Genomic DNA, 14084 nt, shown 5'->3' on the forward strand with positions numbered 1-14084 from the left:
GTTCAACTGTTCTGTAGTTGGTATTTCATTTAATTTTATTTCATATTTCCAATAAATAAATACAGAATATTATATGCAGAATAAAAGCTCACCAGCAAAAAACATGGGAACTCACAAAGAAACAGTCAAATAATGAAATTGTTTTCTGTTTAGAAATACTTTAATTTTATAAAGCACTGTTTTGTAAAGTCTTTACACATATATAAAAAAAACATATGAGAGGTTTTGGAAATGTGGTCCATTGGCTGGCTGGCTGGTCATAATAAGTACCTTAGAGCTACCACAGAAAATGCAGCTTCACTCTGCCTTCCTGGCCACATGATAATAACTCAGAAGTTCTCTGGCTTCTGGGAAGAGAGTGTTTCTTGGCAAAATGGATTGATAAGGACCATTCCAGTGTCCACATAGTCACCATTTGGAGGGGATTGTGGCTCAGACAGGCAGTCCTGAAAAATAAAAGCAAGCATCTCTTATTCCACAATAGACGAAGCTGCAAATCTCATAATATTTTTCATGGGCAGAGGTACTTTTCTCCATTGATGTGTTGCTAAGAATGACAACCTTTGTCAGTTCCATGATTTCTCATAAAGTACTCATAAAGCCCACAGACAGGCTGTTATACTTCCACTAGGGTTTTGGATATAGCTTTAAACTGAATAGCAGAGGGATGAGTTCAACAGATTGGAGAAGTATGGATAAAGTAAAAGAAAAGTGTGGATAAAGATAAAGTAAAAGCAAAAGTTGAAAAAGAGGAAAGCAAGGGTGGAGTGCAGAAAAATGAAGTGCATAAGATTACTAGATTTTACAATGAGTGTAAGGGCACTTTATCTGAATGTCTGTAGTATTTGTAACGAGGTCAGTGAACTTGTGGCACAAATCAGTATAAAGGGGTATGATTTAGTGGCCATTTCAGAAGTGTGGTTGCAGGGTGGAGAGGAGTGGGAATTAGGTATCCAAGGATATCAGGTAATATGGAAGGACAGACAGGAAGGTAAGGGAGGTAGGGTAGCTCTCTTAATTAAGGACAAGATCAGGGCGATAGTAAGAAGATATAAGATCTAATGAGTAGAATGTTGAATCCATCCAGGTAGAGATTAGGAATAGTAAAGGGGAGAAGAAACACTGGTGGGAGTTATCTATCAGCCACCAAACATTAACATTGCAGTGGCACAGGCAATAAACCAAGAAGTATCTGAGGCATGTAAGAATGGAACAGCAGTTATCATGGGGAACTTTAACTTGCACACAGATTGGATGAATCAAGTTGGTCAAGGCAGTCTGGGAAGAAGACTTAATACAATGCATACATGATAGCTTTCTTCAACAGCATGTTACTAAACCTACAAGGGAACGTGCTATCTTGGATCTGGTCCTGTGCAATGAGACACGTAAAATCAGCAATCTTGTTGTTAGGAATCCTCTTGGAAAGAGTGATCACAGCATGATTGAGTTTCTCATACAAAAGGATGGTGCAATAGTTTGATCTAAAACCAGTGTAAAATGAGGGAGGAGTTGAATAGGGTAGACTGGGAACACAGGCTATATGGTGGGATAGTTGAGGAACAGTGGAAGACTTTCAAAGAGATTTTTCACAGTGCTCAACAAAAGTATATTCCAGTTAAAAGCAAGGACAATAAGGGTGGGGAAAGCCAGCCTTGGATAACTAAGGAAATAAAGGAAGGCATCAGACTAAATGCTCGTGTGTACAAAGTTGCCACGAGTAGTGAGAAACTGGAAGATTGGGAAACTTTAAAAAGCAACAAAGAACCACCAACAAGCAAAAGAACAATAAAGAAAGGGAAGATAGATTATGAAAATAAGCTAACACAAAATATAAAAATGGATAGTAAAAGTTTTTATAATTATATAAAGTGGAAAATGGTGGCCAAAGTGAATGTAGGTCCCTTGGAGGATGAGAAGGGGGATTTGATACTGGGTAATGAGGAAATGGCCGAATGACTATTTTGTGTTGGTTTTCACCGTGGAGGACATATGCTGAAGAGAGATGATATGGATGCGATGGGAGGTGAGGACCTTGATACAATAGCTATCACTAAAGAGGTAGTCCTGAGCAAACTTGTAGGCCTAAAGATAGACAAGCTTGGTTCTGTTGGAATGCATCCCAGGGTACTGAAAGAAATGGCAGAGGTTATAGTTGAGGCTTTGGTGATAATTTACCAAAAGTCTCTGGACACCAGGCAGGTCTCAGCGGATTGGAAGAAGGCGAATGTCATGCCACTGTTCAAAAAAGAATGTAGGCAAAAGGCAGGTAACTATAGACCTGTTAGTTTACCATCTATAGTTGGGAAAATGCTTGAAGTTATCACTAAAGAAGAAATAGCGAGGCATCTGGAAAGAAATGGATCCATCAGGCAGACGTAGCAAGGATTCAGCAGGTCCTGTTTGAAAAACTTACTGGAGTTCTCTGAGGATATAACAAACACAGTGGATAGAGGGGAACAGATGGATGTTATTTACTTGGATTTCCTGAAGGTGCTCAATAAGGTGATGCAAAAAAGACTTATTCATAAGATAAGAATGGATAGAGTTGGGGGTGATGTATTAACATGGATAGAGGATTGGTTAACCAATAGAAAGCAGAGAGTTAGGATACATGTGTGTTTCTCTGACTGGCAATCAATGGTAAGTGGTGTGCCACAGTGGTCAGTGTGAACAGCCCACAACTGTTCACGATATACATTAATGATCTGGAAGAGGGGACAGAGTGTAGAGTATCTAAGTTTGCTGATGACTCCCCTAAATTGAGTGGAAAAGCAAATTGTGCAGAGGATACAGAGAGTCTGCAGAGAGATATAGATAGGTTCAGTGAGTGGGCAAAGGTCTGGCAGATGGAGTACAATGTTGGCAAATGCAAGGTCATGCACTTTGGAAGGAAAAATGGAAGATCAATCGTTATTTAAATGGTAAAAAATTGCAGCATGCTGCTGTGCAGAGGGATTTGGGAGTGCTTGTACATGAATCACAAAAGGTTGGTTTGTGGGTGCAGCAGGCTGTCAAGAAGGCAAATCGAATGTTGGCCTTCATTACTAGAGGGAATGAATTTAAGAGGAGTGAGTTTATGCTGCAACTGTACAGGGTACTGGTAAGGCCGCATCTGGAGTACTGTTTGCAGTTCTGGTCTCCTTACTTGAGGAAGGATATACTGGCTTTGGCCTTCATTACTAGAGGGAATGAATTTAAGAGCAGTGAGTTTATGCTGCAACTGTACAGGGTACTGGTAAGGCCGCATCTGGAGTAGTGTTTGCAGTTCTGGTCTCCTTACTTGAGGAAGGATATACTGGCTTTGGAGGTGGTGCAGAGGAGGTTCACCAGGAAGATTCCAGAGATAAGGGTATTAGACTATGAGGAGAAATTGAGTTGCCTGGGACTGTACTCTCTGAAATTCAGAAGGATGAGATGGAGGATCCTTTCCTATTTTGACAACAATCTCTTTTACATTTCTTCTGAGTAATATTATGCTTTCCTCCTTCTTTATTGTTGTTTTGTACTGAGGATAATTATGGCTGCGGTGTTGCTGCCTATCCATACTATCCATCTGTTGGTCAGGAAGCCAAGGATCTCATTGCAAAGGAAGGTGTTGAGTCCCAAGTCCAAGAGTCTGGAGATGATTTTGCTTGGAATTACAGTATTAAAGGTGGAGTTGCAGTCAATAAACAATCATTTAATGTAGATGAGTGTAGGACCAGTGAGATGGTGTCCATTATAGACTTGTTCTGGTGGTAGGTAAATTGCAGTGGGTCAAGATTACTGGGGAGTGATATTGTTTCCTTTTTTGTATCTGGTGTTTTACTTTCTATAACCAGCTTGGTTCTTTATTGTCCAATGAATCTCATAAAGCCTCTTGTTGTCTTCCGAGAACCCCTGGCCTTGTATATTCTTTTTTTGTATAGACTTTACACAGACCAAACCTATTTGCTGCTCAATTTGTGATCACATTGCACAAAAGTTAGTGGGTATGTTTTCCATCTTGCTTAACCTGGATCTCCTCCAGTACCCAATATTGCATTTACCTGCACTTTGTCTTTTCTTGTTCTCCCGACTACAAGTTCAAACAACACATCTCACTTTATTCTCCAGAACTTGGTTCGGTAACACACTGACCAAGAGAGTTTCCACCCGCATTTCACAGCATCCCTCCCTCCATTTCCTAGTCTATTAGAAGAATTAGTTTTTATTATCTCTCAAGGGTTTAAGGTGAGAAGGGAAAGGGTGGTAATGATGTGGAATGAGCTGCCAGAGGGGGTGGTTGAGCCAGGTACAAAAACAACTTTTAAAAGACAGTTGGACAGGTACATGGATTGGAAAAGTTTGAAAGGTTATGGATAAATGAGACTAACTTGGATGGGGTAAGTTGGTCAGCATGCATGCTGTATAACTCAATCATAATTCCACAGCTACATCTTTTTAGAAGTTTCTTAAGGGCTTGTTTGTCTACTTTCTTCTTCCCTCTACAAGTGTTGTAATACCTTAATCTTCACTTCTCTACAACACCATCCTCTAGAGTCACAATAGTTTACTTGTGCAATACTGTCAACTCTTTTTATTTCTTCTCCATCTTTCCTGATACTTTGTAAGTAAGAAGATTAAATTTACAATGCACTTTCTTATTTTCCTGACATGATAACACACTCCTAACTGCAATCTCATGCCTGGAACGTAGTCTAATTTTCCTTATGCTCAACACTTATGCCGTCGCTCTCCATCATCCCATATTTCTGTGTTTATTACAGTACTGTTTCATGCTCCTGGCCTGGGTGCCTCCACTTTCACGTTTTTTTTATTTTGGTTCCCATTCCATGCACCAGTTTCCTCAAGAGGCTAAAGAAATTTGTCATGTTCCATTGACCCTATTTTTATAGTTGTACCACAGAAAGCATCCTATCCAGATGCATCACAAGTTGGTATGGCAACTACTCTGCTTGACACTGAAAGAAACTGCAAAGAGTTGACGTAACTCAACACATCACAGAAACCAGCCTCCCTTCCATGGGCTGTCTACACTTCTCACTTCCTCAGTAAAGGAGCCAACATAATCAAAGACCTCACTCACCCCAGATGATTCCTTTTCTCCCCTCTCCCATTGGCAGAAGATACAAAAGCCTAAACAGTTTCTATCCCACTGTTATAAAACTATTGAATGTTTCCCTAGTACAATAAGATGGACTCTTGACCTCACGATCTACTTTATTATGATTATCTGCTGGCACTGTATTTCCTCTGTAACTGAAACACTTTATTCTATTATTATTTTCCCTTGCACTACCTCAATGCACTGTTGTAGTGAAATGATCTGCATTGATGGCATACAATACAAAGTTTTCCACTGTACTTCAGTACATGTGACAATAATAAACCAATTACCAATGGAGATGCTGGCAAGCAACGCCTAGTTAACGGCAACCTGACAACTGATGCTTCCTTTAAGTTTTATCAGAAGTACTTGACTCCAGGTCTGAATGTTAACCAAAGACCCGAACCCCAGCTGAGGTGACATCAAGGCAGCACTTGACTTCCATCAAGGAGCTGTAGTAAAACTGAATGCAACACACATCAAAGTTGCTGGTGAACGCAGCAGGCCAGCAAGCATCTGTAGGAAGAGGTACAGTTGACGTTTCAGGCCGAGACCCTTCGTCAGGACTAACTGAAGGAAGAGTTAGTAAGGGATTTGAAAGTTGGAGGGGGAGGGGGAGATCCAAAATGATAGGAGAAGACAGGAGGGGGAGGGATAGAGCCAAGAGCTGGACAGGTGATTGGCAAAAGGGGATACGAGAGGATCATGGGACAGGAGATCCGGGAAGAAAGACAAGGGGGGGGGACCCAGAGGATGGGCAAGGGGTATAGTCAGAGGGACAGAGGGAGAAAAAGGAGAGTGAGAGAAAGAATGTGTGTATAAAAATAAATAACAGATGGGGTATGAGGTGGAGGTGGAGCATTAGCGGAAGTTAGAGAAGTTGCTGTTCATGCCATCAGGTTGGAGGCTACCCAGACGGAATATAAGGTGATGTTCCTCCAACCTGAGTGTGGCTTCATCTTTACAGTAGAGGAGGCCGTGGATAGACATGTCAGAATGGGAATGGGATGTGGAATTAAAATGTGTGGCCACCGGGAGATCCTGCTTTCTCTGGCGGACAGAGCGTAGGTGTTCAGCAAAGCGGTCTCCCAGTCTGCGACCGGTCTCGCCAATATATAAAAGGCCACATCAGGAGCACCGGATGCAGTATATCACCCCAGCCGACTCACAGGTGAAGTGTCGCCTCACCTGGCAGGACTGTTTGGGGCCCTGAATGGTGGTAAGGGAGGAAGTGTAAGGGCATGTGTAGCACTTGTTCCGCTTACACAGATAAGTGCCAGGAGGGAGATCAGTGGAGAGGGATGGAGGGGACGAATGGACAAGGGAGTCGCGTAGGAAGCGATCCCTGTGGAAAGCAGAGAGGGAAAGATGTGCTTAGTGGTGGGATCCCGTTGGAGGTGGCGGAAGTTACGGAGAATAATATGTTGGACCCGGAGGCTGGTGGGGTGGTAGGTGAGGACCAGGGGAACCCTATTCCTAGTGAGGTGGCGGGAGGATGGAGTGAGAGCAGATGTACGTGAAATGGGGGAGATGCATTTAAGAGCAGAGTTGATAGTGGAGGAAGGGAAGCCCCTTTCTTTAAAAAAGGAGGACATCTCCCTCGTCCTAGAATGAAAAGCCTCATCCTGAGAGCAGATGCAGCGGAGATGGAGGAATTGTGAGAAGGGGATGGCGTTTTTGCAAGAGACAGGGTGAGAAGAGGAATAGTCCAGATAGCTGTGAGAGTCAGTAGGCTTATAGTAGACATCAGTGGATAAGTTGTCTCCAGGGACAGAGACAGAAAGATCTAGAAAGGGGAGGGAGGTGTCGGAAATGGACCAGGTAAACCTGAGGGCAGGGTGAAAGTTGGAGGCAAAGTTAATAAAGTCAACGAGCTCTGCATGCGTGCAGGAAGCAGCGCCAATGCAGTCGTCGATGTAGTGAAGGAGAAGTGGGGGATAGATACCAGAATAGGCATGGAACATAGATCGTTCCACAAAGCCAACAAAAAGGCAGGCATAGCTAGGACCCATACGAGTGCCCATAGCTACACCTTTAGTTTGGAGGAAGTGGGAGGAGCCAAAGGAGAAATTATTAAGAGTAAGGACTAATTCCGCTAGATGGAGCAGAGTGGTGGTAGAAGGGAACTGGTTAGGTCTGGAATCCAAAAAGAAGCGGAGAGCTTTGAGACCTTCCTGATGGGGATGGAAGTATATAGGGACTGGACATCCATGGTGAAAATAAAGCGGTGGGGGCCAGGGAACTTAAAATCATCGAAAAGTTTAAGAGCGTGAGAAGTGTCACAAACATAGGTAGGAAGGGATTGAACAAGGGGGGATAAAACCGTGTCGAGGTATGCAGAAACGAGTTCGGTGGGGCAGGAGCAAGCTGAGACAATAGGTCTGCCAGGACAGGCAGGTTTGTGGATCTTGGGTAGGAGGTAGAAACGGGAAGTGCGAGGTGTGGGAACTATAAGGTTGGTAGCAGTGGATGGGAGATCCCCTGAGCAGATAAAGTCGGTGATGGTGTGGGAGACAATGGCCTGGTGCTTCTTAGTGGGGTCACGATCGAGGGGTAAATAAGAGGAGGTATCCGCGAGTTGTCGCTGTGCCTCGGCAAGGTAGAGGTCAGTATGCCAGACTACAACAGCACCCACCTTATCGGCGGGTTTAATAATAAGGTTAGGATTAGTGCGGAGGGAGTGGAGAGCAGAGCGTTCCGAAGGAGTGAGGTTGGAATGGGGACAAGGTGCGGTGAAGTCGAGACGGTTGATGTCCCGTCGGCAGTTAGGACTGAATGCAGTGGGTTTCAAGGGAAGCAATCAAGGGATGGAGTTGTACACCACTCAGAGGTTGTAGTTGTTCCAACTCAGTGACCCCAATCCCAGCACTCTGCTTCAGGAGCTCCTAAGGCCCAACTGTCCTCAAATGCTTCATCAATTACCTTCCTTCCACTGAGAGATCAAATGGTGCATATGTTGATAATGGTATAATGTTCAACTCCATTTGTTACCTTTTAGAAACAGAAACAGCCTATGCCTGTATGCAGCAAAACCTGGACAGCATTCAGGAATGGGCTGGTAACTCAAATTGCATTTTGGAGCAGTCATTGTTTTGGATTGGTTATGCTTGAAGTGTAAGCACTGTGGTTGAGTGTATGTGCTGAGGATTTGGTTCTGAAGGCTTCGTAAGAGAAGGCTAAACAGTGGGTGCAGGTGAGGTTTTCCTTACAATTATTAATTCTATTAGAGTAGCTGGGATGCTAGTTGGTGCAGTGATGTGCAGGATGTAGGAGAGGTAGACTGCTAGAATCCTTGATAACTTCATCTATAGAGTGTGTGCCCAGCAACAGCTCCCAGCTGGCTGCATTAAGAACTAGAGCTGGAGTTGCACATACTATAAATGACTTTGATGAGGAAGTGGAAGTCTGCAGATGACACCAAGGCTGGTGGTGTTGAGGATACTGCAGAAGGCTGTCATAGGTTACAACAGGACACAAGTAGGATGTAGAGCCGGACTAAGAAGTGGCAGATGAAGTTCAGTCCAGAAAAGTACGAAGTGATTCACTTTGAAAGGTCAAACAAAGGTAGTAGAGTACAAGGCTAATGGCAGAATTCTTAGCAGTGTGGAGGAGCAAAGGAAACTTGGGGCATAAGTTCATGGATCCCTCAAAGTTGCCATGCAAGCCTTCATTAGTCAGTGGATTGCGTCCCAGGGGCATGAGGTGATGTTGCAACTCCATAAAACTGGTTAGACCACACTTGGAGCATTCTGTTCATTTCTGGTCAGCTCATTATAGGAAGGATGGGAAAGCATTACAGAGGGTGCTGATGAGATTTACTAAGATGCTACCTGGATTGGAGAACAAGTCTTAGAGGATAGATTGGATGAACTAAGGCTTCTCTCTTTGGAGTGAAGTAGAATAGGAAGCAATTTGATGGAGGTGTATAAGATGATAAGAGGTGTAGATAGAGTGGACAGCCAGCACCTTTTCCCTAGGGTGGTAACAGCTAATACGAGAGGGCGTCCTTTTAAGGTGAGTAGAGAAAAGTTTAGGGGAGTTGTCCGAGGTAGATTTTAACACAAAGAGTGGAAAGTGCCACTGCCATAAATGATGTAGAAACTGATACACTAAGGACATTTAAGAGGCTCTTAGTTAGGCACATGGATGAAAGGAAAATCGAGGGTTATGGGATGTTTAGGAAGGAAGAACTAGGTTGATCATGGAGCAAGTTTGTAAAGGTGGGCATAACTTTGTATGGTGAAGGGCCCCGTACTGTGCTGTAATATTGTATGTTCTATGTATTAAGATCGTCCAGGGTGCAGAGAGCATCATAGAGAAGACTTGAGGTGGTCACACTTAAGATGCAGGCTGCAAATTTTTGGATGTCCACTAGGGAAAGCAAGGGGAAGAGACAGACAGTGCAGGGTCCTCCTGTACCCCCCATGATCCCTCTCAGCAACATAATGCTGGAGGGGAGTGACCTTCCTTGGTACAGCAGCAGTAGCCAGGTTGGTGCCACTATGACTGGCTCAGAGTCTCGGTGAATAAGGGAGAAGTCACATTGGGCATTAATGTTGGAAGACCCAATGGTTAGTGGGGATAGACAGGAGTTTCTGTGGCCACAAAAGAGACACGAAGATAAGAGCATAAGATACAGGAACAGAATTAGGCCATTCAGCCAATTGAGTCTGCTCCACCATTCCATGATAGCTGATCCCGGAACCCACTCAACCCCATACACCTGCCTTCTTGTCATAACCTCTGATGCCCTGACCAATCAGGAAACTATCAATTTTTGTTTTAAATATACCCACGGTCTTGGCCTCCACAGCTGTCTGTGGCAAAGCATTCCACAGATTTACTACTCTCTGGCTAAAAAAATTCCTCCTTAACTCTGTTCTAAAGGGTTACCCCTGAATTTTGAGGCTGTGTCTTCTAGTTCTGGACACCTCCACCATAGGAAGCATCCTTTCCACATCCACCCTATCTAGTCCTTTCAACATTTAGTAGGTTTCAATGAGATCTCCACCACATTCTTCTGAATTTCAGCAAGTACTGGCTCAATGCTGCCAAAAACTCCTTCATCCTGGAATCATCCTTGTGAAACCCCCCTGAACAAGTTGACGGTGCCTGGAGGTTTATGGCAGGGAGTTTCTCCCTTTTGCCGCCTGCTATCGGGGACTCGGGAGTCAATCGACTCAGGGACTTTTGAGACTTTATTTACTGTGCCCATGGTTTGTTCTTCATCAAATTATGGTATTGCTTTGCACTGCTGTAACTATATGTTATAATTACGTGGCTGTGTCAGTGTTAGTCTTTGGTTTGTCCTGTTTTCTATGATATCACTCCGGAGAAACATTGTATCATTTCTTAATGCATGTATGCATTTCTAAATGACAATAAAAGAGGACTGAGAATTCTCATAATCTAATCTAAACTCTCTCTAATCACAACAAATCTTTTCTGAGATATGGGGCCCAAAACTATTGACAATACGCTGTGCGGCCTGACTAGTGTATTATAGAGGCTCAGCATTATCTCCCTGCCTTTATATTCCATTCCTATTGAAATAAATGCCAACATTGCATTTGTCTTCTTTATCACAGACTCAACCTGTAAATTAACCTTCTGGGAGTCTTGCATGAGGACTCCTAACTTCCTCTGCACCTCTGATGTTTGAACCTTCTCCCTATTTAGATAATAATCTGCACTTTTGTTCCTTTTACCAAAATGCATTATCATACATTTTCCAACACTGTATTCCATCTGACACTTTTTTGTCTATTCTCTAATTTGTCCAAGTCCTGCTGCAATCGCATTGCTTCCTCAGCACTACTTACTCCTCCACCTATCTTTGTATCATCTGCAGACTTTGCCAGAAAGCCATCAATTCCATTATCCAAATCATTGACAAACAATGTGAAAAGTAACGGTCCTAATACGGACCCCTGAGGAACACCTCTAGTCACTGGCAGCCAACCAGAAAAGGCCCTCTTTATTCCCACTTGCTGCATCCTGCCTATCAACCATTCCTCTATCCATGATAGTATCTTTCATGTAACACCATAGGATTTTATCTTGTTAAGCAGCCCCATGTGTGGCACTTTATCAAATGTCTTCAGAAAATCCAAGTAAATGATATCCACTGCCTCTCCTTTGTCCACCCTGTTTGTTACTGCCTCGAAGAACTCCAACAGATTTGTCAGGCAAGATTTCCCTTTAGAGGAACCATGCTGACTTTGACTTATTTCATCATTGGTCTCCAAGTACCCCAAAACCTCATTCTTAATAATGGACTCCAACACTTTCCCAACCACTGAGGTTAGGCTAACTGGCCGATAATTTCCTTCCTTTTGCCTTTCTCCCTTCTTAAAGAGTGGAGTAACATTTGTAATTTCCAGTCATCTGGAATCATACCAGAATCAAGTGATTCTTAAAAGATCACAACCAATGCATCTGCTATCTCTTTAGCAACCTCTCTCAGGATCTGGGGTGTAGTCCATCTGGTCCAGGTGACTGACCCACCTTAAGACCTTTCAGTCTGCCCAGCACTTTTTCCTTTGTAATAGCAATGGCACTCACTCCTGCTCCCTGACACTCACAGACCTCCCTGGCACACTGCTAGTGTCTTCCACGGTGAAGATGATGCGTTGCCGCCTGGATGCCAGGGTCAGGGGCTTCCTACAGTGGCTCCGGGACACTCTCAAGGGAGAGGTTGAACAACCAGACTTTCTGCTGCATGTTGGAAACAATGACATAGGTAGAAACTGCAATGAGGTCTTGCACAATGAGTACCGGGAGTAAGAAAACTTAAAAATCTCTGGATTGCCCTCAATGCCACATGCCAGTGAGGGTAGAAATTGAAAGATAGCTCAAGAGAACATATGGCTAAGACACTTGTGCAGGAGGTAGGAATTCAAGTTCCTGGACAACTGGGAACTCCTCAGGGGTATGCATGACCTGAACAAGAGAGAGACAGGTTGCATGTGTATGGGAAGGGAGGACCAATATCCTGCTGGGAGGTTTGCTGGTGCTGCTCGGGAAGGTTTAAACTAGAATGGCAGAGCAATGTAATTCTGAGCAGTAGAGTGGCTGTTAGAAATGAAGGGATAATTCTGTCGCCACTGAAGACAAATTTGTCAGGATGGCCAGGAGCATGGTAAGAGGAGAGGAAAAGTAAATGGGTTTAAATTATATTTGCTTCATTGAAGAGGCTTGATGGGTAAGGTAGATGAACTCAGGGACTGGGATATGATAGTCATAGTGGAAACATGGCTGAGGGAAGGGCTGGACTGGCAGCTCAATATTCCGGGGTACAGCTGCTGCAGACGTGGGAGAGATTCAGATAAGAGAGGAGGGAGAGTTGCATTCTTGAAGAAAGAGGAGATGACAATGGACAATGGTCCTTAGGGAGGATATTCTTGGGGGATCATCCAGTGAATCCATATGGATAAAACTTAGAAATAGAGATATTGGTCATTGTTGAGATTTATTTTTTGCAGGCGTTTAAGGCAGTATTGTATATGGTGATATTTATGCACTTTGATAATTAATTTACTGTCAATTTCAGTTTGAGTTATATAAGATCATGAGGGTCATAGACGTAGATAGTCTTTCTCGCGCGGAGCCTTTCTCACATGGAGTGGGTGTTAAAAACAAGATAGCATAGGTTTAAATCTGAAGCTAACTAACTCAGATTTAGACAGCGGGGGCCAGCTTCTTCATGCAAAAGGTGGTGTGTATTTGGAATGAGCTGCCATAAATAGTGGTAGATGTAGACACAAGAACATTGTTGAAAATCCATCTAGACTAATACATTGATTGGAGAGTTTTAGAGGTCTATGGGCCATTCATGGGTAGATGGGACAAACCATACTATCCTTTGGCCTTAGCATTCGCATACTTACTGATACTGAATGCAATGTTTCAACGGTAAACCTGACTGACTTCCTCAGGCATAAGTTAGATGGGACTCGCTCACTGGTCAACACAGGCCAATTCGTGTTAGGTTGGATTGCCTGATATCCGGAGTCTAGATATCTTGTAGCAAATGCCTTGCCAGATGACACCCTTAAGTCGTTTCCATTATCTACAAGGCACAAGTCACGACTGCAATTCCTGCTGAGTTTGGGTCCAACAACTCTGAAGAAGCCGTCACCACTCAAGACAAAGCAGGCCACTTCATTAGCACACAACAAAATTGACTCCCTCCGTCATCGACGCACTGTCACCATGGTAATGTTTACAGGATGTTGTGTAGTTACTTGTCCACTCCAATAGCACTTCTCTAACCAAAAGGACAAAGAAGGCCTGCAGGTTCCCCTTCAAGTTTCACACAATCTTGAAAATATACCGCCAGTCCTTCAGCAACACTGGTTCTAAATCCTGGATGCCTTCCCTATTAGCACCTTCACCAGAAAGACAGCAGCAGTTCTAAAACCCAATTCATCCCCATCTTCTCCAGACAATGAACTTTGGCCCTACACATCCTGTGTAATGTAATGTAATGTAATGTGTAATGTAAGCTTAGGTGACAGGTAAACGATCATTTCCCAGGGAATCAGACTTTAGCTTTTTTTACTATCTCAATGACGAATCAATTACTTAATTCTATCAATTCATTTTTTAAAAAATTACCTCTGATGTTTCAAGGGACTGAATTTCTCTTGGAAGTTCCACAGCATGTCTGTTGAAGTAATCCATGGTAATTGCATTGTTCCAATAACTTAAATTGTTTTCAGGATTTGATGTCTTCCTCTTTTTCTGCATACAGCACACTGTAAGTAAAACTGCTGTCAAGAGAGAGCAGTGTTAATTTTATAAATAAAGAAACACATTGTCTCACATTGTATTTCAGTGTTTGCTGGACTTGCTTATCAAACAGCTTTTATGAGATTATCTGACTAAAATGGTCTCCAGAGGAGCCAATAATACTACTTGCTGGCAAAAAGCCTTAACAGCATTGAAGGCACTACAACACACACAAAATGCTGGAGGAACTCAGCAGGTT

The 14084-nt window shown here is 43.3% G+C and overlaps 1 protein-coding gene across 1 annotated transcript; it reads right to left on the reverse strand.

Moving 5' to 3' along the window:
* Window positions 1–228: 228 nt before the first annotated feature.
* tmem108 (transmembrane protein 108) lies at window positions 229–13879 on the reverse strand (the record flags this gene model as incomplete). Its single annotated transcript, XM_072283074.1, has 2 exons — window positions 229–446; window positions 13712–13879. Coding segments are annotated over 2 exons (285 nt in total), but the record flags the coding sequence as incomplete, so codon positions are not given.
* Between the last annotated feature and the right edge of the window lie 205 nt (window positions 13880–14084).

This window comes from Mobula birostris, chromosome 19, assembly GCF_030028105.1.
Source record: "Mobula birostris isolate sMobBir1 chromosome 19, sMobBir1.hap1, whole genome shotgun sequence".
Taxonomy (NCBI): domain Eukaryota; kingdom Metazoa; phylum Chordata; class Chondrichthyes; order Myliobatiformes; family Myliobatidae; genus Mobula; species Mobula birostris.